The 27,412-nt window shown below is 41.4% G+C and overlaps 1 protein-coding gene across 9 annotated transcripts in view; it reads left to right on the plus strand.

Moving 5' to 3' along the window:
* Nucleotides 1-27,412, plus strand: part of TANC2 (tetratricopeptide repeat, ankyrin repeat and coiled-coil containing 2) — a 195,493-nt gene that overhangs the window by 48,291 nt on the left and 119,790 nt on the right. For 8 of the 9 annotated variants that reach the window (XM_088655539.1, XM_088655541.1, XM_088655538.1 and 5 more), the window contains one exon: nt 25,404-25,475. In XM_088655539.1, coding sequence (XP_088511665.1) covers nt 25,404-25,475 — 72 coding nt within the window. Of the gene's footprint in view, nt 1-9,706; nt 9,835-25,403; nt 25,476-27,412 lie in introns of those variants that run through there. The other variant, XM_088655545.1, reaches the window with a different exon arrangement.

The raw sequence follows: 27,412 nt of genomic DNA on the forward strand, positions 1-27,412 counted from the left end.
ATGACCTGGAAGCTGTACGCCGGCTCCCTTGGCCTATAGAGTGAGATGAGCACGCGACCCCAGAGTCATCCGCGACTGGACCTAATGGTCAGGGGTCCCTTTACCTTTAACTTCTAACCTGCTTAGAAGTTTATCAAGTAGGCAGTGTACAAATTTTGTTAAGTAAAATACTTCAAAGAACAGTGGAGAGTGTAAAACCAACTAAATGGAGCCTTACATATGTATTGATCCTTACAGGTTGTAATGGTGAAGTCAGCAAAAGATGGAGTGCATTGCTCCCAATATGTTCTCACTGTTCGATATGCCATGCTCATTGGGCTCTCATTTTTAAAAAGCTGGAAACCAGAGGTTCCCCTCCTCGGAGGCAGATTTTTTACTTGCTCTCTAATGAGATTGACAGCCATTTTCTGTTTAGGTGGTAGTGATAAAGACAACAGTTATGGAGTACATTGTTTGTGTCAGTTCTCAAAGCACGAGACACTAACCTTGGGCATTGTTCAGTCTTAAAAAGAGGGAAGCTTGAATTATCCTCCCCCTGTGCAACAGATTTTCAGCCTGGCGTGTTTCCTTCAAGAATTTGAGCTGCCGTTTCCGGCATGTGGTAGCGGTGCAGGAAGCAGCTAATGTAACATACTTCTGCAGCATTCTCCCTGTCCCGCATTCTGTGCACTACTGCTTCTCATACTTAAAAAGGAGGGAAATTTGAAGTTTCCTTCCTGAAATATACCCATGATCGTAAAGTATAGTGAACATTGAAAGTTAGATATAAAGTTTTTGTTGTTGTTTAGTCGTTTAGTCGTGTCCGACTCTTCGTGACCCCATGGACCATAGCACGCCAGGCACTCCTGTCTTGCACTGCCTCCCGCAGTTTGGTCAGACTCATGTTGGTAGCTTCGAGAACACTGTCCAACCATCTCGTCCTCTGTCGTCCCCTTCTCCTAGTGCCCTCAATCTTTCCCAACATCAGGGTCTTTTCCAGGGAGTCTTCTCTTCTCATGAGGTAGCCAAAGTATTGGAGCCTCAGCTTCACGATCTGTCCTTCCAGCGAGCACCCAGGGCTGATTTCCTTAAGAATGGATAGGTTTGATCTTCTTGCAGTCCATGGGACTCTCAAGAGTCTCCTCCAGCAGCATAATTCAAAAGCATCAATTCTTCAGCGATCAGCCTTCTTTATGGCCCAGCTCTCACTTCCATACATCACTACTGGGAAAACCATAGCTTTAACTATACGGACCTTTGTGGCAAGGTGATGTCTCTGCTTTTTAAGATGTTGTCTAGGTTTGTCATTGCTTTTCTCCCAAGAAGCAGGCGTGTTTTAATTTCGTGACTGCTGTCACCATCTGCAGTGATCAAGGAGCCCAAGAAAGTAAAATCTCTCACTGCCTCCTTTTCTTCCCCTTCTATTTGCCAGGAGGTGATGGGACCAGTGCCCATGATCTTAGTTTTTTTGATGTTGAGCTTCAGACCATATTTTGCGCTCTCCTCTTTCACCCTCATTAAAAGGTTCTTTAATTCCTCCTCACTTTCTGCCATCAAGGTTGTGTCATCAGCATATCTGAGGTTGTTGATATTTCTTCCGGCAATCTTAATTCCGGTTTGGGATTCATCCAGCCCAGCCTTTCGCATGATGAATTCTGCATATAAGTTAAATAAGCAGGGAGACAATATACAACCTTGTCATACTCCTTTCCCAATTTTGAACCAGTCAGTTGTTCCATATCCAGTTCTAACTGTAGCTTCTTGTCCCACATAGAGATTTCTCAGTATGGCTGATATTTGCAAGATTTTGTTCATAAACTAGGGAATATGTGTGTGTCCATGGTAAGCAGTATTCAGGTTATGTGACTGCTTGTCTGTATGCTAGCAGTGGTGTGCCTCCTGTGGTTTCTCTGAGAACTGGATCATTCCCGAAAATAGGTTGTAGTTTCTTTATGAAGCATTTTAGGAAACCCAGCAGTGAGCTGCAGGTAATAATCAACAGGAGGTCTGTCTTTTCGCTTGTGGTGCTTTTATGTTGAAGTAGTTGTCTTCTGAGAATTGAACTGGTCATTGAAATCTGGAGATGTTTAAGAAAGCTTATTTCAAATGGTTCAGCTGGTTGTCACAACTTGATAGATATGAACAAATGCAGTTTTAGTGTAAGGCTTGGTTGTGTTGTGTGGCGTGTATAAAATAGATCTTACTCTAAAGGCATAGGTGAATGTGTAATGCTCACTTGGCTTCTGATGTAAGCAGTCTTGAAGCCCCACACACCCCATTCATCAAATTGTGGTAACAAGGAAATTAATGTTCAAGGTGGAGTATATAATGCTCAGATTGATGGTGAGATGGAAAGAACTGAAGGTGGGATGGAACATCTTGGGTGACATTTCAAAGTGGGTCCATATTTTATATACCACATTTCTCACAGATTTGTACCAAAAGTGGTTACCATAATTAGGCAAATGTCATTGACTTAGTTAAGGTATAATAGTGGGACTGCATAGCAGGTAGCTTTCTAGGAATCTTTCGAAATCTGCCATAAAAAAGATTACAGTCATACCTCGGTTTAAGTATGCCTTGGTTTGAGTATTTTCAGTTTAAGTACTCCGCAGACCTGTCTGGAACAGATTAATCCACTTTCCATTACTTTCAATGGGAAAGTTCGCTTCAGGTTAAGTACGCTTCAGGTTGAGCACTCCACGGACCTGTCTGGAACAGATTAAAAAGTTCGCTTCAGGTTAAGTACGCTTCAGTGTAAGTACTCCACGGACTGTCTGGAACAGATTAATTCACTTTCCATTACTTTTAATGGGAAAGTTCGCTTCAGGTTAAGTACAGACTTCCGGAACCAATTGTGTTTGTAAACCGAGGTTCCACTGTAGTGTATTGAGGGGGCATACATGTACCTATTGCAGTAACTTGGACTGGAGGTATAATTTATCATGAATTTAAAGCAGTTTGTATTTTCTGAATTTTGTGGACTTGCAGAATGTCTGTAGACCAGGTGGGTCATTATATTTTACATTACCGTATTTTTCCGCCTATAAGATGCCCCATGTATAAGACGCCCCCTATTTTGGGGGACTCAGATTTAAGAAAATGGGGTGAGATTGCCCAGAGTATAAGACGCCCCCTAATTTTTGACATTATTTTTTAGGTAAAAAACCTAGTCTTATACATGGAAAAATACAGTAGTTTCCTCTGTTGTTATTATAAGCGGTTGACACTGTTAACACTTTTCGTCTTTGGATAGACTTCTGTGTCATCTCTATCAAAGCTTTGCTTCTTCACACTATTGCATATCAATAATAATCACTGTGATCCAGAAAATATAACCCGCATGTGGAAATCAGCCTTCTCCATGCATACTTGGTGTACTGGATGTATTAAAAACAGGCATGTGGTGGTATATGCGCATGTATTTTGGGTGGATGGATGTAAATACATTCGACACTGGTAATGCACCCATAGCTATGTGCCATTCTATAGAAATATATTTGTGTGCATACTTGTACTAGAAATTTTGCTTCCTGTAAACAGACTTCTTTTGCTTCTGCAACTCTCCTATGAAAAAAACATATTGCTTATATACCATTGTAGAAGTAGAAAAATATCAGTTTTTTGATGTCTTTAAGCTTACTAAATTTCAGCTTATCAAAGAGAACTAGCAATAGTTCCTTTTGAACCAGTTTGAAATTTTGAAAACCGCTAGCCTGTGTAATTTCTAATCTACAGGGAAATGAGAACTGCCTAATTTAATACTATGCAAATGAAGTTTCACAGAGTTACTTACCACAGTCAACTGAAATATTATGTGATTAAAAATGCGTGGGAGGAAAATGGGGCTTAATTTTTTTTCATTTCAACTTAGCTTTAGAGGAGAACATACAATTTTCAAAACTGAAGCTAAATGGGTGTGGGTCTGATGAGTGCTTTGGAAGTGAGACTAGAAGTTCCATGTGGACTGCCTTAACTTCCATGGAAGAAGGGCAAAATATAAATGTATTTAAAAGAAAAAGAAAAAAAGAGAGAATATATTTTAGCATTCTTTTTCTTTTCTTTTTTCAACTGCATGGAAAGGTTGTGTTTGTTTATAACCTGGCCTTGATTGGTACTGATAAGAATAGTTATTATAAACTACAATTAGTAAAGAAGAAAAATCTTTAAAACTTCAGAAAAGACAACCAAATAGAAGAAGACTTAAACAGTCACTCTTTAAAAAGCTAAAACAGTTGGGTAAATGGGTATGTCTTCACTTGGCGCTGAAATGAGAACATTGTTGTCTCCTGGCATACCTGTAAAGGGGAAGGGGCATTATAGAAATGAGGCAATATCACTGACGCTGCATTAACTGAAACTGATCCCAAACAGCATGAGTTGAATATCTTCATTGACTCTACTGTATATCAACAGCAGTGTTAAGTTCAGTGAGAATATTAGTGACTTTATCCACAAAAAGTGCCTCACAGATTTGTTGCAGCAGGCTTTTTATGGTTATACCACCTCCCTATGGAGGCCTGCTTTCACCACCTGGAGGTGTTACACTATTTGGCAGAACTTTGGTAGACTTGAGATGCAATACAGTACTGTCAAAAAAGTGAGCTTGATTGCTGCAATCCCTGCCACAAAGTAGGCACAATAATAAACTCTTGTGTTTGATCATCGTTATTCTGAGACTTGTGCCATTTGTGTTCTAGCTGCCATCCTGCTTGCTTCATAGGCCTGCAGTTGCCCAGAAAACCAGAGAGCCAGTCAGGCTCCACCCTGCAGAACAGAATGATTGGGAGGGATAATGTCAGTAGCCCTTTGAAACAATCAGATGGAACATTTAGACTAAGGCTTTCACAGGAGTACCAACCTTGCCAGTTGGAAACTCCTTTAGAGCATTCAGGAATCCATGGGATTACATCAGGAATAATCTTGGGCCCCTTTTGTAGGTGTGCTCTGTTCCCTCCCCATATCTTACTGTTAGAAAGTTCTTCCTAATTCTTAGTTGGAATCTCATTTCCTGTAACTTGAAGCCATTGGTTATCACATCTCCTCTCAGTCTCCACTTTTCTAGGCTAAACATACCCAACTCCCTCAACTGTTCCTCATCAGGCTTGGTTTCTAGACCCTTGATCATCTTGGTCACCCTCCTTTGCACATGTTCCAGGAGAATAGAGTGGTAATACTACTTCTCTTGATCAGGATGCTATACTTCTGTTGATGCAGCCTAAAATAGCATTAGCTTTTTTGCTGCTGTGTCACACTGTTGACTCTTGTTAAGCTTGTGGTCTACTTAGATGCCTAGATCCTTTTCACATGTACTGACAAGGCAGGTGTTCCCCCCCCCAACCCCCCTCATATTTGTGCATCTAGTTCATCTTGCCAAAATGTAGAACCTTGCATTTGTCCCTATTGAAATTCATTTTGTTAGTGTGGGCCCGGTTCTCCAAACTGGTAAGGTCACTTTAAATCCCGATTCTGCGGCATTGGCTACCCCTCCCAGTTTGGTGTCATCTGCAAATTAGATGAACAACTTGGCTTCATCAACCATCACTGCTCACGCCTAACTCCAAACCATTTATGAGCAAGATAAAAATTATAGGTGGCTGAGGAAATTTTTTATTTATTTATTTATTTATTTATTAGGTTCAACATAGATCTTTGGGGTGCTTCACTTTCCTTATTCCTCCATTGTGAGAACTGGCCATTTATTCCTACTCTCTGCTGCTTTTACCATTTCCTGATCCATAAGAGGATCTGTCCCCTGATTTCACTGTAAGCAAATAGTTCAATTGTTTGGTCGGCTGACATCAATGATACTTCCATTTGATTATCATGTAAGCACTCCCAGTTAAGTCCAGTAGAATGGGTGAAATCACCCACTATTAACCACATTCTGCTGCTTCTGTCCATTCCATCATGCTGCTGATATAGTGGACATATCAGAGTGGAGAACCCGAGGCCTAATGCAGACCTCCAGGTCTCTCTATCTGGCCCTTGGGACTCTGTCCAGGCCACACATCTTCCCCAAGTCATATTTCTCACTGGCTCTGTTCAGCACCCTCAAGTGCTTTTTCTTGTTACTTGAATCCATTGGTTCAAGTCCTACCTTCCAGAGCAGCAGAAAACGAGTTTCCTCCATCTTCCATGTGACAGCCCTTGAGATATTTAAAGATGCTTATCATATCTCCTCTCAGTCTCCTCTTTTCCTAGGCTAAACATACCTAGCTTCCTCAACCGTCCCTCATAAGGCCATGGACACTACTTCAGCATCCATCTGTAGAGCACCCATAAGCTGTGGACATGATTCTTTTGGGATAGGGTTGCAGTTCCCTCCGAAACACATAAAAGTCCAAGCTCTCAGTCCATTGTTATCTTTACTCATCAGCACCTTGATCTTACCTGGATTGAGCTGCAGTTTCATTGGCCTCTAGACAGTTGAACTTGAGACACCTGTTTATATTGATCTCACAGCTAACTTGATTTGATGACAAGGAGATATAGATATATGTTACCAGCTTACCAAAGACACTATCATCCAAAAAGCCAGATGACCTCTCCCAGGTGCTTTGCTGTCTGGTCCTTGGAACTCTGCCCAGGCAACACCCCTCATTGGCCCTGCTCTGCATCCCCCCCTCAACTGGTTTTTTCTAACTGGATTGTGTCCTTTCGCTGTGATACTACCTTTTGCTTGCCTGGAAGGATGGAGACTGGTGTGTGTCTGATCACACCCACTTTTGCCACAGTCGTCAGTGGTATGTGCTCTCTGTGAGGTTGCCCGTGAAGGAATCAGACTGGAAACAGGCTCCTACTCTTGCCTTACAGACTACTGCCACACTACCAATTCCCAGATATAAAAGGCCTCCCTCACACTAAGGGCCTAACCCAGGGGTCAGCAACCTTTTTCAGCCGTGGGCTGGTCCACCGTCCCTCAGACCATGTGGTGGGCCGGACTATATTCGGGGGGGAGGGGAAATGAACGAATTCCTATGCCCCACAAATAACCCAGGGATCCATTTTAAATAAAAGCACACATTCTACTCATGTAAAAACACCAGGCAGGCCCCACAAAAAAACCAGAGATGCATTTTAAAATAAAAGGACACATTCTACTCATGTAAAAACACGCTGATTCCCGGACTGTCTGTGGGCCGGATTGAGAAGGCGATTGGGCTGCATCCGGCCCACGGGCCTTAGGTTGCCAACCCTTGGCTAACCACATTCACCTCTGACTTTGGCACATTCAGTTGTACAGACTCTAGGTGTAGTAATTTGAGAAAAGACCAATAGTAACCAACAAAGCATGAGGACCCTTATGATGTCCTGCTCTTGCCACCTTTGAAGTTGCCCTTGCTGGCAATGACTCACTCTGCTCACAATAGGTTTCAGAGGAGAATACCCTTGCACCTTGGAAATAGCAGCCAGGCACCTGTTGTCCTTCATAGGGATGGGGCTTCCTCCTTTGATGTATGTTGGTTCCAGCATGGCCCACCTCCTTTCTAGCAGTAAGCAAATAGGCTTGGGGTAGTAGCAGTCATTATGGATGTTAAGTGCCTCCCCCTTTGTCCTCAGCTTTTCCAGCTGCTGCTCTTCTGCAGCTTTTCTTTCGATAGATGGATTTTTAATTGAATTTGTAAGTTGGCCTGGGACCATGATATGGAGAAAAATGGGATAGAAATTGAATGAGTGAATGAATGAAATGAAAGAACAAATGCCTTAACCACTTGATGACCAAAATAGAAGAGCTATCCTGTTCTTTCATCTCCCCCTGTTATTTCAGTGTCCTCTTCTGAAATCACATTTCCGTTAGCTATGATTGGGATTTATTGCACGTCTGATTGCAGCTTTTGAGTCTTCATGTCGAGGGAAAAAACAGAATTGCTTCTGTAGTGGACTCTGTTTTCTGTCCTTACAAGAACAAATTATGGAGAATTTTGGTAGGAGAGCGAGCACATTTTGTAACTTCAACCATTTTACTGTACCAAGCATTTTGCTAGATAACCTCCCACCACCATACGGTTTTATAGCTTTCGCAGATGGTTTTGAACAGTATTATGAAAGATCTTGTGCCATATTTTAAGAATATCACCCCTGTAGCCTAGTTTCTTACACTTCTTGGTTAAAATTGCATTTTGAGCATTCAGCAACCTATAAAATGAATGTAACCTGTAAAATTTCTGAACAGTTTAGGTTGAGTTTGTTCTTCATTATTATTGGAGAGATTTGGATTCAGATCCTACCTCATCCACAAAAGCACACAGGCTGATTTTGTGCCAAACATATTTCAATTAACAATACAGTATATGGTTATATAAGGACGCGGGTGGTGCTTGGGTTAAACCACAGAGCCTAGGGCTTGCCGATCAGAAGGTCAGCAGTTCGAATCCCCATGATGGGGTGAGCTCCCGTTGCTCGGTCCCAGTTCGTGCCAACCTAGCAGTTCGAAAGCACGTCAAAGTGCAAGTAGATAAATAGGTAACACTACAGCGGGAAGGTAAACGGCGTTTCTGTGTGCTGCTCTGGTTTGCCAGAAGCGGCTTTGTCATGCTGGCCACGTGACCTGGAAGCTATACGCCGGCTCCCTCGGCCAATAACGTGAGATGAGTGCTGCAACCCCAGAGTCGGTCACGACTGGACCTAATGGTCAGGGGTCCCTTTACCTTCATACGGTTGTAAGGATAAAATGGAGGAGACCATGCCTAAGGCCCTTGGATGAAAGGGTTGTTATAATTTTGTTTTGCCGTTTCTGTAAGAAACTCAGGCAGGTACACATTATCTTCTCCCATTTGTGTCCTCACAACAAACCTGTAATGTAGCTACCGGTAAGAGATAGTGACTGACATCTTTCAACTTTTGTGACCTGGGCTGGCATTTTAACCCAGGTTGTCTCAGTACCTACTACTTCTCCCTGGCTGTCAAAAATTGTAATGCCTTGGGCCAAAACGTACTAGAAACCGAGACTCTCAGAATTGTAGAATTGGACGGGATCCAAGGGTCATATAGTCCAACCTCCTGTGATGCTTGAATCTCAAGGGTAGGAATAATGAGAAGCAACAGGATTAATTCCTTCATGATTCCAGTCATAAGTGGATGACTACCGTTGGCCCCAATGAGAAAAAAAAGTGTCACGGCTGAGGCATTGTTCATTTGTATGCAAAATCTATACCTATCAAGCTGTGGGGATTCCATTTATGCATTATATATGTATTTTATTTTCAGAATACCTTGGGATGAATTGTATTATTTTTGCATGTGTCCTTGGAGTATGGGAGTTCTTCTGCCACCCATCCAGGCATTTTAAACACTAAAGCTGTGTATTTTAAAAACGAAAGCTTTAAAAAACGATGGTCATTGTAATGCAAAAAGCTTACAAGAGTGTGCCTTTAAAGTAACTTAACGCGGTAAGGTAAAATATCCATAATCCATATGCACACTGTGACACACAGCTATAATTGTCTGGCCTTCGCTATTGGTTTAGATATCAGGACATGCATTGCCTTGATGCTGCTTGATATACATCCTGTCTCCTTAAGTTGAGATTTTGCCGTGAGCATCCTAAGGAGTGGTGGTGTGCTGATTTACCGTGACGCAATGGGTTAATGAAGAATGAAAGTAGAGCACAGACATTCTACTGAGAAGACGTAACAGCTTGCCTGCAGCTGTAGGGCTCTACGTAGGCACCTGTGGGTCTCAGTGTGTTTAATGCACAGACTGCAGTATGAGGCTAGCACTGACATTTGCTGACTACAGTATACTCCTTTGCCTGCTGTTCTGCCAGCTTCTGCACCATCCAGAAGACAGGCAAAATGGTGCAGTGTGTGAGAGGCTTCCTTAAGAAACAATAACCTTCAGTATGATGCAGAGGTAGGTTTGCAATGCTGTTTAGCTGCACAGAGAGGGGGAGAACAAGAGGAATTGCTTTAGCAAAAGCATTCTGATTATACTAGCCTATTTAATCCTTATTTTAGTGACAAATATTTAAATATTGCAAATAAAATACATTTGCATGCCAATAGAAATAAAGTTGACCATATTACTTACATGCATTATGCAGTATATACTGGTTTTCCTTGTTTTTAAGAAATATTTTTTATTCTTATGTCAAGCTGTATCCTTTAGCTAACATTACAGCAAGCTTCTTTTAGTCACAAATTATTTTCAAGTGAGGGAGGCAGGAGAAAAGAATAAAGTTTTATTTTAGAATAGAGTGGAGGATTTTCAGTTGAGATGGCAGAGGAGGAAAACACGCAGTGGAAAATGAATGCTACACTTGCCACTTTATCTTTTATTGATGAATGCAATACCCTGTTAGGTTTGAATTGCAAATGGTCAGCATTAAAAATAGTGCCTTTGTCTGACTGTTGATCAGATTGATCCTGTTGGAGACAGGGAGGGATATAAAAGAACCACAAAGAACCCGAGAAAACAAACATTTAAGAACAGCTGGCTTTTGCTTTATATTTTTTTGCTCGGAACATTGTATGTCCAAGATAGCTCTAGGTCATTAGATTGATATGAAGACACAACAACTGTACAAACATTTTAATAAAACCTGACACAGAATGATACCTCATTGCGACATACTATTTGTTAGCTTTTAAAGATTGATTTTATGTTTGTTTTTGAGCAACCTATAGCATGACTCAAGCTTTGGTCACTGGATGCTAGTGATTAAGGAGCATGATAAAAAGGTTAAATTAACTGGCCACACCTGGGTATGGGGGGGGGTGCATTTTAAACTGTGATATTGTAAGTTTATAATTAAGTTACTCCCACAGAAAGTGGGAGTGAGGAACATTTTAAGCAGTGCTGTGTTAACTGAAGGGAAAAGGGATAGTACAGATTGCTGACCTTTGGTTAAAGCAGTTAGAAAACCTTTGCTTAAAGAATTGCTTCTGTCAGTGTACCTCAAGATAAAAACCTCAAATATACATAGAAATGGTGTGGTGCTATAGAATATGATTGTGTGCAAATGACCCAACATGATGATTGCATTCATGGAATAAAATAGTTACACAGGAGAATAATGGAAATTTAATGGAAATGTAGTTTTATGCAGTTTTGTATGTTAAGAAGTACAGGCCTGAACATCACCCATACTGCATACTGGTACTATTTCATTTCCATCCTCTTATTTTGAGGAATGGAAGGCTCTTCCCTTATGTTTAAGTTGCATGTTGAGCTGCTGACCGGGTGGTCACTGGTGTGTTTCAATTGTAAGCATGTTATTACTTGAAAGCAGCAAATAATTTGCCAGAGTTACATATGCTTGCTCTATTAACCATGTGATAACTTCTGGACATCTTAATGTCTCTAGAATGTTATATAATGCTGATGTAGTGATTGCAGATGAAATAGAGTAATATGATTGGTTCTGTAATAGGATACAGTAACAGTGGGAAGTGTTATGCCTTTCTGATTCAACCTCACCTTCAGCATGCTTGTGAGAAACAATAATTTCTGTTAATTTTTAAAGTAAAAAATAAAGATGAATTGCAGGGAGAGCTGTCTTGAGCTGTTTCCTTTATAGTGCAGCACGTTTTGTCTGGATCAAGAGGTACTCTGTTCTTTATTGTGTAGTGAATATTCATATATTATGCTATGCTCTTTGGGTTGGTTTCTGTTAGACAAATGTTTGCGCTATATATTTTGACATATAGGCACTTTACAGTTTGCAGAAGGAGGTGGGGGCAATCGCTTAAAAATGGGATGTAAAATTTTACATTCGTGACAGATTAGCTGAATAAAATCGTGGGCCGTTAGCTTCAAAATTGTTTTAATTTATCTTTTAAAAGATGTAATTTTGGAGATCATTGACACACCTTGTAATTGGCATTCCTACAGCAGGCTATTGCAGTCCAAGCAGTTGGAGAATAAGCAGTCTTCCTTTGACTGCTTATTAGGTCAGAATAATGTATGCTGGCCTTGATATATTTATTACTTATTGCAAGCTGATGCAGTGAAGCACACTTCTTGCTTTATTAAATGTATGGCCATTTCCTTTTAACCTAAAATATTTAAAAGGCTAATTGTACTCTGAAGCTTCTTGTTGCAAAAGGTACCTGTTTTGAGATAATAGAATTTAAGCCTTGTTTTTGCTTGTGTTTCAGAGGCTGCAGAATGTATATGGCTGTGCAGATAAGAGTTGCAGATAAAATGGGATGTAGAAGTGTTAGAAGCAAAATATATTCTGTTACGTAAAATATTTGTTGCTATGTATTGTTTTAGCACTTACATTTCATGATCATCTGGTATGCTAATAGAGAGGTAGAATAGAGACATCTGCTTGTTAGTCTTTCATGCTCAAAACAAAATGGCTGGTGACTCCCATTGCTGCAAACTGCAGATGAAAAACTGGCTGCAATTAAAATATATTTCCAGTGAAAGGGGAAAGCACAATGATTTTGACTCGATGTTTGGTGCCAGTTGTTGTTTGCAGAGAAGAAGAGTAAAACAGTAGCTTCTTATTAGAGCAAATTTGCAAGCAAATAGCCTGGGCTGTGATTTCTAAACAAAGTTTTAAATGCGAGATTACATGCCAGATGAATCTTTTTAGTTCTGCTTTTGTATGTGTTTATTATCTTTTTTTAGAGCAACTAATGTTTCCATTTATTTAAAATAAAATATCATTTAATTGCTTCATGTGAAGTGCCTCAAATAAAAGTTCAAGTTTCTGAATTTGTAGGTTTAAAAATATATCTTAGGAGAGGAAAAGGCTTTTCATGTGTGTACTCAAAGCATCTTTAGGGGAGCAACTGTTATGGGTTTAAATGTAGGAAAGTGATGTTACATAAGATAATTCTCAACTTTCTGGGATACAAGGAATTGTCCTTCTAGCCCTTTTTTCTATAGTGACAATTCCAGACATGACTTTTCAGTTTCCAGCTGGCTGTTAATTGAATATATAGATCCACTCCTACAGTGGAAGTCACTTCTCTGCTCTGACCCAAGCAAATGCAGTCTGTGTGGAAATGATTTGGTCATGCCACACCCAGCAGCCTCTTAAGACATACATAACTGTGTGACAGTCTATGCACACACTAACACAATTTATTTCTGGCCACAGCAATATGCACAGAAGCTTCTGCTGCTCCTAGGACTGTCATTCTCAAGATGAAGCATATTTTGACAGTGGGCTAAAGAGATTCCATCCCCCCGCCCCCAGTAGTTATTTTCCTGATGTATTGATTATTCAATTTAATTTACATAGCAGCAAAGAGCTTCATCATCACATCTGTGACTATAGAATCATAGAATAGTAGAGTTGGAAGGGATCATGAGAGGCCATAATTCAGTGGTAGAGCACACTGCATGCCGAGGGTCACACATTTTATTCCTGGTATCCAATGAAAAGGATTGCAGATAAGAGACTTGGAAAAGACCACAGGCAGCTAGTTTTGACTGAAACCGCTCTGAATAGGTCGGAGGAGGTGGAACACCAGCTTGTACCCATTTTTCACCCCAGAACAAATATATTTCGATATAGTGCTTACCACATTTAGTCATATTTGATTGATTGATTGATTTTTTTTACAGCCGCCCATCAAGAACTATTTCCTGAGCAGCTTACAACAAAACCATACTAAAATACAACATATAACAATTAAATGCAACAATAACCAGTAACGGACAGGAAAAAACCCTAGCCCCCTCTAAAAAAAACCCCTTAAACAACATAAAACAATTTGTAGCCTGGATTTTAAAAACACAATTAAAAAGCCTGGGTGAATGAAAATGTATTAATCTTGGTGCAGAAAAGACTAGGAGGCTGAAAAGCAGGGTAAAAATGTAACAAAAAATAGCTAGACTGCAGGGTGAAGTACTGTATGGCCAGAAACGGCAGGGTGCAGGAAGTTGAAGCGAATCCCAGAAACCCTTGGAAGCAGCATGTCCCAGGATACTTTGCACCATTTTAGAGGACTCTGGGCACATTTTAACTTTTCACAGGGCAATGGCTTCAGCCACAACTTGGGTGTACTTCCTTCCAGCATATCTTGTGTGTCCCCTGTTCCCACTTACATAGCATATTACATATTACCGTGTAGTTAATACAATTAACTCTGTGATGGCTATAGGTGACTTTTTCTTATCAAGCTCCTGTCATATTACATAATCTGCTTTTCTAGACAAGGGAATGGAAATCCAATGAGCAAGGAGCTTATATGAAATCACTGGAATTGTTTACCTTTAAGAATGGTTGATCTTTTACTTTCAAACAGCTGACTCCCCTGCCATATCTCAAGAACAATATTTAACTCCCCAGCGTCTCAAAAGCAGTGTGCCTTGCAGCTTCAGAGCTGCTGTTTGGGGCAAAGCATGTCTGACGCTGCAATCCTATGCACACTAAACTGTGACTAAGCTGAAATGAATACAAAAAAAACCCCACCTTCTGAGTTAACGTGCATAGGATTGTGCCGTAAAACACACTTTTGACTATTTGGCAAGTGAAAAAAGATTTTGAAAAGTTCATTTGCAAAACCATTAAGATAAACAGAAGCAGGAAAGCAACCAGGGAAGCAGCTGTGCCATGAGATAGCAGGTGGGAAAATAAACATTGCAGAGAACCCAAATAAAATATTTCTGTTCATTGAAGCTATCAGGAGCTTTCCCTTCTTGCAAATAGCAGGTGGGTCAGCCAGGTCTGGGACTGCAACAGGGGTCAGAAGGCTAAACCTCATCTACCCTGTTGTTGGGGTCCCAATCAGGACTGGAGTCCTGCATGGGCTATTTGTGAAAGCAAAGCCCTGCACTTAACCATGTGGTTAATGTAACATGTAGTTTGCCCCTTAGATGCCAGAGATAGACTATTGTTTTACTTGTTCAGATTATTATTACTTTCAGCTTGTGCAGCTTGAGGATGGTATTTTGAGCTTCCCTGGGTGGGCCTGTGCTCAGAAAGGCAGTACAGTACAGTATATAAATAATTTTACATTGAAGGATGGAGACTAACTACTTGTACCCTTTACCTCGTTCTTTCTGGTTGATTAAAGCTGCCAGAACTAGCTGCCATACATAGGGTGGAATTCAGTGTTGCACTATTACAACTGTTTTGCCTGTGCAAACATTTTAGCTTGACAGACAGAACAATCTCCCCCTCCTCACACTCTCTGTTCGGGGTTTTCTCCTGATACCCTCCTCGAATCATGGGGGAAGGGCAGAAGGGGAGAGGGAAAGCCCCATTGCACAAGTGAAAGTCCTTGTGCAAGGCTTCAGCTGAGGGGCTTCTTAGGTGAATCCCACTCTTAGACATTGGAGGTAGCCAATCTTCTGCTCAGTTGGTGCCTCTGCATCTCATCTCCAGGTGCTTCTAGAAGAAATTAAATATTTAGACCTTTTATGATCTGAGTTCTAACTTTGTATGGGGATAGAAATTGACTTCCGGAGAATCCCAGCAGCAGCACCCCAGCACATCCCTAGTGGATTACTTGCACTGAGAGATGGACTGAGACCATGCCAACATGTTGATTCTTGTACACCTCTCAGCAGCTTTTTGATACCATCAACCACAGTATCTTTCTAGGTCACCTTGTCAGAGTGGGAATTATTTTACATTGTTTTATGTACACAATGTACATACTGGACACACTGAAATGGGGCTTGAAAGAACATTTTGTTAACCCTAATGCCTTAGGGGAGCAGGAAGAATGAGTGTGCATATGCAATGGTTGTCATGTTTCTGTGCATGTGTGTATGGTTATGATTCTGTGTTGCAGAAAATGCTGAAGAGAGTATTTGTGCACATGTCATGCAAACCAGGCACCCATTAACCTTATAATCTTACAGTTTGTAATATTCATTTTTATTTAAGAAAATGTTGTCCCACCCTTCTAATGCATACATATTACTTAGTGTGGCTTATACAGTCATACCTTGGTTTAAGTACTCCTCGGTTTGAGTATTTTCAGTTTAAGTACTCCGCGGACCCATCTAGAACGGATTAATCCACTTTCCATTACTTTCAATGGGAAAGTTCGCTTCAGGTTAAGTACGCTTCAGGAACCAATTGTGTTTGTAAACCGAGGTACCACTGTATAGTTTATTCTCTGTTTTGGACAGGGTTGTACTCCCCCTGAAGTGTTTGGCTGGTAGTCTGAGGGTTCTCCTTCATCTGTTTTTGTCACTTGATCACTGGGGGGATAAGGAGACTCCATGCAGACTTCTACATTTTCACTTGCCACATTCATGATGCCCAATGCGGTGCCTCCCACTCATGTTTGAGTTTGCAGAGGCAGGTGGGGATCATACTAGCAGATCCCCGGTTTGTGGCAGTTTCTGCTTCCCTCTCTAGCTGCATGGATAGGAGGAAGGCTGGGGGTTGCTCGGGTGATTGTAGAAGAGACGCCTCCTGCATCTTCTCTCCGAACAGCCAAGCCAATGAGGGATAATGGTACTTCCTTAGCTGTTTGGAGGAGAGACATCCAGCTGTTCTGGAGGGAAGCATCCATGATACCTTACTGCTCTAAGTGGCCAACCTGCCCTGCAGGATTCAAAGCAGCAAGTTGCTTGGGGAGGCTGGACGCAGGCTTCATGGGCAGGCAGAGAGTGTAGTGCCTGCTCCTAGGGGCCTTTACATGTGAGCTGTGCAGAGGGGAAAGGCACAGCATGGGGAGAAGAGAGTGGAAAGTTATTTCAGAAGGGATTGTTGAGAGTGGGGCAGCAAAGGAGACAGGCTAGGGGAAGCAGCAGAGCTGAGCAGCTGGAGAGAGATGTCATGAAGAGAAAGAAATCATGGAGGGAAAGTGGATGGGCAAGAGAGCAGAGAGAAGAGTGGTCTCTTCTAGACTGAAAAGACCTGTGACAGACACTGCTATTCAATTACTAACAGCTAATTATTCCTCAAATCCACTGTTGCCAAGTCACCAGGAGTGGTTTGTGTTGAGTCACTACGGAGTGTGTTAATTGTTCATTAATTGTTAACAGTTTTTATTCTTATGAGATAAAGAAAGACTGTTATAATTCATTAGACACTTAGAGTGATTGCCAATCTGCCCCTCCTTATCTTCATTACAGAACCCTGAGGCATTAGAGGAGGAACCTGGTGACCACAATTTTTGACTTGGGCAAAAAGTGTAGGCCTTTGCCTCCGTTGAACAGAGTTCCTCTTACCAGCTTAGGCTTGCAATTGGAATACCAGCCTATCTAGACAGCAAGAACATGTCCTTAGTTATTCACGATCCAGTAACCACTAGATTTGGACTACTATAATGCATTATACATGGGACTTCCATTGCTGATGGTACCGGTAGCTTACAATATAATAGGAACATACGTTATGTACGTATGTTCCTATTATATTGGTGCTCCATCCACTGCACAGGCTCCTAGTCGTATTTCCATACTCAATCCAAAGTGCCAATTTGAGCTTTAAAGCCCTTCACAATTTGAGATCAGGGTACCTTAAGAATCTCTTCTCTCCATATGCATCTGTCCAGACTGTTAGGATCTTCATCTGCCTTCTGTTTCCAAGCTGTCCTCATTAATTAAAGTGTAGTGGGTGGCTTCTGGTGAACATGCCTTTTCTGCAGTGGGGCCCTGATGATAGAATGGTCTTTCTAGCGAAGCTCACCTGGTTCTAGCGAAGCTTACTTGGTCGCAAGTGGCTGATAGTCAAAATGTGAAATGCGCTTGGTGCCTGGGGAATTTCGAACACTGTTTCGGGCTGTGATTCTACACTGTGGAAAGAGAATGCAAGTTTTAGATGTAAAAAGTGGGGGAAAACAACTATAAAACCCATAAAGCATAGGTGAGGAATAACAAAGCCTCGTAATAAATGATTTGCTCAGTTTTGGTAAACTATGGTATGGAATTCTTAACCACAAACAAGTAACAAATACCTTTCAACATATAAAGATTTCTTCCTCTCAGCACTGAGCAATTGAAGCCACTTAGAACTAAAATGGGACAGCACACCATCAGCTCCTGAAGAGACCATCAATGGCCAGAGATGACTATTGGACACACTTTTCCTCACTTGACCTGGGAATGCTTAAGAAAGACCTGTGTGCCCTGAGGGAATGTGGAAGCTAGGAAGCCCAGGCCAGGGAGCTTGTGCCACCAGTTCCTGAACAGACCATTAGTTGGCCTGAGAGGACTCTGTTGCTCTATATTTTATACAAATTATTTGTCTTCCGCTGTGAGAGGCAGTGGAAGACAGGAGTGCCTGGCAGGCTCTGGTCTATGGGGTCACGAAGTGTCGGACATGACTAAACGACTAAACAACAACAAGTATTTTAAGACAGTGAATTGCCCTGGGTACCCAGGCAGAAAGGCAGTATATAATGTAATAAATAAATAATAAACTGAGAAAGGGAGCTTAGATTTCAGTGGCATGTCTCCAGCACAGATTAAATTCCCAGGATCTCTCCCTTTAAGCACCAACTTCTCCCTCCTGCCAGCAAACTACATCCAGAGAAGAAGCATTTCTGTTTCCCTCAACATATATAGCCCACTTTTCATTTTGTTTCTTCCTTCAGCAGCCCTTCAAAAGAAACACCCATCTCCTCCCCCTCCCCATGACTAAATTATGTCAAGATCTCCACAGGCAGTGCTATTTTGTCTAGGAAAAAAAGGTGCCAGAACTCACAATGAGCTCCTCCTTTATTCTGTTAATGGCAATGGCGTCAACCTGAGAGGTGCCAGAACTGAGTTCCAGTGAGTTCCAGCTGAAAAAAGCTCTGTCCACAGGGTCTGTTCAGGAGTTTGTTTCAATGCTAGGGTTGAGTTCTGGAGTATGGAAAGAAAAGTAGATGTGAGCATGTCTACTAGCAAATCCAGGTATTATGCATTTGCGAGCAGTTGCTCCTCAGCACTTGTGTAGTCACCATTTTCAGTACAAGGGCTGAGCCCATGATCCTTTCACTCCACGATAATCCATTCCTGGCCTTCTCTTCTGTTTGTTCCCTTACCCACATTGCAGCCAATTCCCAAAATAAAGGTGTATTCAAAACAACCAAACCAAACCAAACCAAACCACAGCATCGTGAAAAAAGACCCTTCTCATTTTTAATGTTTCATTGTGATGCTTTATTGGTGAATTAATGTTCAGAGTAGAAAGCTGAAGACAGCACTTCCCTTGCCCTAACCTTCTCCCCCCTCCCCCCTTCCATTTCAAAATCTATTGCTTGTATGGGAGAAGCAGAATTAGCTCTCCTAGTAGAAATTACCCCCCCCCCCCAGTCTGTCACAGCTATCAGATACTAAAAGCATTCATTTACATTTAACACAAAAGCTTTTAGAATGAATTTCAGAGGAATGGAAAAAATGGATAACAGATCTTACCCTTCAGCTCTCTATATTGGACAAACAGGCCAAACCCTACACCAAAGGATAAATGGACACAAATCTGACATCAGGAACCACAAGACAGAGAAACCAGTAGGAGAACACTTCAATCTCCCAGGACATTCTATACAAGATCTCAAAGCAGCTGTTTTATTACAGAAAAATTTCAGAAACAGACTGAATTGCAACTCAGAAGTTGCTGAATTGCAACTCATTAGCAAGCTTAAAACCATGGAGCCACCTGGAATGAACAAAGACATAGGATTCTTATCTCATTATACATGATCAAGCTTTCCTTGGCACCTCAGCCCTTGCTCCCCCCCCCGCAAGACCAGTTGCAGTCATTAACAGTCGTTAACAGTCATCAACAGGTTTACCACTCCTATCAGCCCATCACCCATTCCCATCACCCCCACCCCCACCCTCTGAATATACATAAGGGTCTGGTGGATTCTGTTTCAGTGTATCTGACGAAGTGTGCATGCACACGAAAGCTCATACCAAAATAAAAACTTAGTTGGTCTTTAAGGTGCTACTGAAGGATTTTTTTTATTTTAGATCTTACCTGTGTTCAGCCATGATAGGCATAGCTGCCAAGTTCTCCCTTTTTTAAAAGGGAAATTCCCTTATGCTGAATAGGCTTCCTCACGAGAAAAGGGAAAACTTGGCAGCTATGATGATAGGTGGTTTGGGCATGAACATTATAAATTGGGAGGGGAAATGATGTATTTCTTTTTAGAACATCAGTATGCAGTTTTTTATGGTTCTGACACTGAGCTTAAGCTTTAGTTGTCATCAGCTGCAGAAGTATATGGGTGGGGAAGTTAAGTTGCTTCCTTAAAACTGAGATAATGGGTTGGTTGTGTTTTCCCTGAGACAGGATTTTGGAAGACGTGGCTGCATCATGCCTGTTAGGAGAGTACATTAATAGTATCGAACTCAGTAAAACTACTACTCATTTCCTCTTTATTCTGTATGTGAATAACTCATAATCTATTTGTTAAAGTAGTGATACCCATAAAGCTGCTTCTAGCTTAATTTTGTTGCTCTTTCCTTAAGAGCCAAATGAGAAATGGCATCATGCCATCTTCACTTAGGTGTGGGAGACAGGGGTGCCATCTCACCCTCAGGATTGTGGGTGCCCGCCACCGCAAGGTGGACATTTGACGTCACATGCGTACACATGTACATAATATATTAAAACAATTCTTTAAAAATATAGTTTAAAAGGCTCTTCTTAAAAACCTAAAAACTCCCTTAAAAGAACCAAGTCTTCAAAAATTAAAGGATCTAAGAAAGTCTTTAAAAGAATCCTTCCAAAAGAATTTAAAAATTATAATGTAGCACCTTAGGTATAAGCTTTCATGTGCCTGACCACCACATTTATATTATTGTGGGTGCCCGAGCACCCACGGCACCCTGAGTTGGCTCCTATGGTGGGAGAGATCAAAAATGCCAGGAGCTCTAGAAGGAATTGTGAGACTGAAGTCCCTAATGTAAGGTGTGAGTTGGAAGGGGCACCAGATCCATAGCCTGGAGACTGTGTATTACTGCTTTGGTGGGAAACGTCACTTCGTCATTTCTCCAGCAGATAGGAGAGTACCACCCTTCCATCAACAAAGTGAGCACAGCCAGAGATTCTTTGCAAACAGATTTACTTCCAACAACAGGAACAGGCTGAGTTGTCTCAGTTCCTAGAGTTACCCAGATGTGGCTCATCTTTGTTTAATGCAGTTCCCTGTTGCAGTGTATTTCTCATCCATGCTGAAGGAACCTTGCCACAACTATATGCTTGCATTTTTGCAGATTACTGCTTTGACAAAAGAAAAAGAAAAAATGCAGTATAAAAGCATCTAAAAGATATAAACACAATTTCTGTAGCAGTTATACAAAAAATACCCAATATCAAATGAGTGCATTGTTCATTATATTACTATCATGCCCACCTTTCAAGAAACATGAGCATAGGAGGAAGGGAAGCATAATAATAATAATAATAATAATAATAATAATAATAATAATAATAATAATAATAATAATATATTTATACTCCACCCATTTGGCTGGGTTTCCCCAGCTACTCTGGGCAGCTTCCAACAAAATATTGAAAATACATTAAAACATCAGTCATTAAATACTTCCCTAAACAGGACTGCCTTCAGATGTCTTCTAAATGCCAGATAGTTGTTTATTTCTTTGACATATGATGGGAGGGCGTTCCACAGAGCGGGCACCACTACTGAGAAGGCCCTCTGCCTTCAGAGGGAGTGACTATACTGTAGATCAGGGGTCCCCAGACTTACCGAGCGGCGGGCCGGTGCCCGCCGCGCCGACCGCGCGGTGGGCCGGACGGCAGGGGAGTGCGCGCGCAGCGGGCCGGAGGGCGGGGGAGTGCGCGCCCGTGCGCATGCGCACGCGCACACGGGCGGGAAAAAAAATCGCCGAAAATCGCTTGTGCGCATGCGTATGGGCCTCCCCCGACCCGGAAGTGCACCAGAAATGACCTCTTCCGGGTCGGGAGAGGCCCGTACGCATGCGCACAAAGAATTTTCGGCGATTTTTTGCCGATTTTTTAGATCGCCGCTGCGCCGTGCGCCGCGAGAGCGGGCGGCGGCAGCGGGCGGCGGGGGTCGTCGCGGGCCGGATTGGAAGGCCGATTGGGCCGCATCCGGCCCGGGGGCCGTAGTTTGGGGACCCCTGCTGTAGATACTATCAGATCAGAGGAAGCCAAAGGAACTCAGGAATTCAGCATATGTGACTGTAGCAAAGCAGTTGGTTGATAGCTTTTATGATAGCTGATCCTGGATAAACAGCAAGGCAATTGGACACCAGCTCCATGACACACCAGATACGCTTCATATTTGATAAATTTTCAGACTCCTTGGATTTTTCATTTCCCGTGGAGGCATTTGCTTCCAAGAGCATAATTGTTAAGGGCTATGGAGAATTTCTGTCATTTGGAGTTTGGATGTGGCATTCTCAAATCCACTGTTTGTACATGCTGTTTGACCTTAGTTTTCCCTTGAGTAATACTTGTCACAAATGAATCATTGACTCATACAACCTGTGCTGAATTTAATTTGATCAGCCTTGTACGTAAGAACTCCTTGCAAGCAAGTGAATGGAATTAATTCTGTGCAGGCAAGTGCAGGCTGGCATAGGAAGGAGAGATTTCTCAGTCCCTTCTCTGCTAGCCCACCAGGTAGAAAGCTTTTTTATTTTTGCTAGTCTTCTAAGAGCTCTTAAAAAACAGGCCAGTAACTTTTCTAGCTTGATATATAAAGCTCAATTAGACATACCACTGTACTAATCTCCATTCTATAATGTGCTGTACCAATAATACCTAGAGACGTCAGGGAGCAAGGAAGACTTCAACCAGCCGGAGGGAGGAGCTGGACAGTGATGGCGCTGGAGGCAGAGGGGAAGGGCACAATCTTGTCACAGAGAGCTAGGCACCACCTTCATTGGGGCATCAGATACACCCACCCAGATGAGTATGGATGGGTTTGTGCTGCATATCTGTAGGGAAATAGAATCTCGTGAACTTGCTCACCCCACTTCATCTTTAAAAGCTTGGCAAGAAGTGTGTGCCAACTGTTGGGACATATTTGTAGCTTTTGTTCAGTTATGCCTTGAAACCATGACTTCTGGACCTTGTGATAGCTGCTGAGGTTGTACTGCTACGAGCATGAATGAAGATCTCTTTCTTATTCTCAAGTAATAGCTGCTCTCATGACTTTGGGTGGAAGCATGACAGTGGAGAACGTCAGGCCTGGAGACCACATATGGTCCTCCAGACCTCTCTGTGTGTGTCTCACAAGGTGACACCCACTCCGGGGCCATACCTGTACTTAGCCCTGCTTTGCACTTTTTTTGAGCGTTTCATGCTTGTCTGAATGAAAAATAGAGTAGATTGTGAGTGTTCTGAACAAACTAGGCTAAGACACAAAGGTAACATTCACATTTACTCCTCCCTATTTTGTCTCTGGCCCCGCCTACCAGTTAGCATTTATCCCCTGATTGGCTGCCTGGAAGGGACTGTGGCGTTGAGCTGAAAAAGATTCTCTACCACAGCTGTAGCAAAATCCTAAAAATCCTATAGAGACATTAGCAAAACAAATAAGGACTGCCAACTTATAAAATTTGTGGGTTTTTTGTGTACTCATATCATATGCCTTTTAAATAATTGATTTTTGATTAATTGATGTTGAAATACATTTATGGAAGTCTTTTTGAAGGATGTGTAAGTGATTTTGCAATTTAATACGCAAGCTGGCTTCTCCTAAATCTGTTCAGAGGTCCCACCTTATCCAATGAAACTAACCTAAGTGTGCCTAGAATCGCAGCCAAAACTAACATTTGGTATTAATTGCCTTTAATTTCCTATTTTTGTAATATACAGTGGTACCTCGGGTTACAAACGCTTCAAGTTACAAACGCTTCAAGTTACAAACTCCTCTAACCCAGAAATAGTACCTCAGGTTAAAACCTTTGCTTCAGGATGAAAACAGAAATCGTGCTCCGGCGGCGCGGCGGCAGCAGGAGGCCCCATTAGCTAAAGTGGTGCTTCAGGTTAAGAACAGACCTCCAGAACAAATTAAGTTCTTAACCAGAGGTACCACTGTACCAGGATCAAAGCAGTGTTTGAAACTCCCATTGTTCTAGGCTCATTTTGCGACAGGGAATTTAATTAGCATGAGCAGTTGCTGAGCCTAAGATTTCAGATTGAAACTAAAGTGTGGAAGGAAAGGAGGACCTTTTTCTGCCTCCCCACATCCAGCTATTCTTTGAAGACTATAGAAGAGACCCTCTTAAGAATATTAGGGGGGGGTGGGTAGGGGAAAGACTAGAACATGTGGAAAATAAACATACTGTAATATTTTAGCTGCAGTTCATTCATTTTCATCTTTGTATTCTTGTTATAAAAAAAAATGCCTAGACATTCTGTTGTTGTGCCCATAACCTAGGTTTAAGGTGCCATTTAGCTCCTAGCTTTCATATCTCAGTTTCTAACACTGCATCAAAGTAGCATTGACAAATAAAGAAGCAGGAGCTAAAACTGCTTCTCAGCAATGAGACTATCAAACAAATTGATTTAAGTTTTGTGTCTTTTTTTCTTTATTGATCACCGAATGATGTTTGGCTTGACATTAATGTGATTTTCAGAATTTTAAGTATTTACTCCTGTAGACACCTTCTAGACTTGAATGGTGGCATCAAAGATATTTGGGGCAGGTTTTCAAGGAGAGTCTGAGGCCTAACTTTCTCTGTGGAAGTTATTTAGCATTGGATGTCTCACTCTTATGTATGTGTGTGTTTGTGACTCTTGCTTGGGTAGGACTAGATTTCTAAGGCTATGTGGTAGTGAATATCACATTTGGCATGGGATGCTTCAAGTGTGTAGCCTGTCCTGCTACTACTATCTAGTATTGTAATGTCTGCCGCCTTCGCTCTTTCATTTGTAATTAAATTTATAGTTTATATACTTAATATAAGCTTCAGCTAGCTGTTAATGGCTTTACTTCAATGTACATTCTAGTTTGAATACGCGACACATTCTGGTATATATGTATTGACATGTTTATCTATTGTAACTAATCTTGTAATTTGATCAATGAGAATGGCGTGTGGTTAATTGCATAAGATTTCCATGTCCCCATTTATCCACAAAGGTTTATTTGCATGTTAGTTTCTGCTGCTGCAACTTTTTTTCTGTACAGCCCCACAATATAAGAAACATTTGTGTATTATGATTGTTTGGATAATAAATTCAGTGTGAAGGAATATTTCATAGAATAAGCAGCTGGTTTTCAACTACCGGTTTTATTTTGAATATTATCAACTACTTCTTTTGATCAGTTTATCTAAATGATTTAGATCTCACTTGTAAAATTAAATGATGGGCATTGTGATTTTGTCCAGATATTTGTGGAGGCATTGAAAGACTCTTAAAGTAGTTTTTGGGGCCTTTGGTTCAGGGATTAATGACAAGAACCAAAGAGATTTTGCTCCTGGGTTGTTTTTCCCCTCTTGCAACCAAAAGAAAACCAGCTGGCTTCCTAGCCTGATAGTGATGCTACTGGAAGAGAAGCTGCGTCTGCCAGATCTATCTGCCTTGCTGATTTACTTGTGCTGTTTTGGTTCTCCTGCAGATGGAGGAAGCGAGGAACCATCAGACCGAAGGCAGGCAAGCATAGACTACTGTCAGAGCCATTCTGGGCAAGGTAAGTAAACCATGGATTTTCAGATATTACATATGCCTTGCTGCAGAGCCCATTTGTGATTTTATATTTTAGTGTATTTCAGTCTGCAGCGATGCACAATCTTTTTAGAAACACCAAACATTTAAGGATGAAGATAGACTCCTGTGAATAGTTTTATGTATGTACTTCCATTAAATGTGATTTGGACAAAATAATGTTCTGTTTCCTTGAATTAGTAGCCCCCACTTCTCTTCTTGGAGTGGGCTTTGTTGAGCATACTTTATTGGGAATACAGTAGTACCTCGGGTTACGAACACAATCCGTTCCGGATCGCGGTTCGTAACCCGAAAAGGTCTCAAACCGAGCGCGCGCTTCTGCGCATGCGCGGGACACGCGCGCGCCGAAAACACTTCCGGGTTTACGGAGTTCGTAACCCGAAGTGTTCGCAACCCGAGCGAGTCGTAAACCGAGGTACGACTGTAGTGAATACAAATATGCATAGCTGTTGGATAATGGGGTTTGATAATGTGGCAGCAGCTTTTTTCAGAGAAAATATTACATCAGAATGCAGTTCAGTTGGGCTGCTTCAAGAAATTAGTGGAAACATATTCTAAGCACTAACCCACTAAATCAGATCTGTGCCAGCTGTTTGCATACTTCCTCTTTTTCTCCACCTGCAAAAAAATTCCACATTTATTTATTTTGAAGCATTTAAAATCCACTTGATAGTTTCAAGTTCTCTAAGCAGTAGACACATATCTGTATTAATATTTCTAGGAAGTAATTACTCAAAATATGAAAGACGAACCTTCGTCTCATATCTTGAACAGAAATCTAATTAAATACCTGATAGAAAGTTATCTAATTTTCTGTCAGTAACTTATTAGCTACACAGATTGTGGAATGTCTGTATTACAAGGAAGTTAGCAGACTGTGACATTGGATATTACTTCATTTTTATTGTACGTCTTTAGTGTTCCAATCCAGAATATGACCACTTGGTCATTCTTGTAGCCCTACTTTGGGAAGAAGGGCAGGATATAAATTTAATAAATACATTATAACAGTATTAGTGCTAATGCCTCTCTAAGGCAAGATGAGCCAATGAGTTGTACCCAGCAATGTCAGTTTGGTTTGTGCAGAAAATCTTGTTGCACAAGATGACCCTGTAGTGGAACAAGTTCAATGTTAGCTCTCTTTAGTTTAGCTCTCTTTAGGATAGGGCCCATGCTTCTCTCCCCACCCCAAAAAAACCTTTTGACATTTGCTAATAAGTTCTCTAATCTAAACAGTTCTCTAAAACATATAAGGGAGGCACTCTCCTCGTCAGTGTTTGCATGGCTAAACAAACGAAGTATGGCTTTCCTTGGAGGAGAAGTAAAGAACATAGAATGTGAAAAATGGATGAGCAATTGAATCTGCAATACTTAATAGGCAGGACTTGGAAATATATTTTATTTATTTAGGGATTTATATCCTGCCTTTCTAATGCACACAACTTACTCAGGGTGGCTTTCTGTAGTTGGAACCATAACCTCATAATAGAATAACAATATGCAAAACCAGACAAAGTGAGATAAGGTAGGGACATACTCAGTAAATAAAAATAAACATAATTGAATAAAACGTTATCTATACTGTAAGGCGAAACCTGCTGGGATAAAAATGAAGAGTCTTCCAGCTGTTGGAAAATGGCAAGAGAAGGGACCAGTTCAGCCTCATGGTGCAAAGAGTTCCGCAGTTTCGGCATAGCTACTGGTACTCAGAAGGCACTTTCTCTAGTTCCTGTCAATTGTGCTTTCACCATGAGTGAAACAAAGAAGTCCGTTTGTTTGTTTAATTTGTATATCACCCTATACCTGCAGGTCTCATGATGGTACACAGGATAAAATCAGACTATAAAACCCCCAAATACACAATCAAAATAAAAACAGAAACAACCCAACACATATGTCAGG

Source organism: Zootoca vivipara, chromosome 12 (genome assembly GCF_965207765.1).
Source record: "Zootoca vivipara chromosome 12, rZooViv2.hap1.1, whole genome shotgun sequence".
NCBI lineage: Eukaryota > Metazoa > Chordata > Lepidosauria > Squamata > Lacertidae > Zootoca > Zootoca vivipara.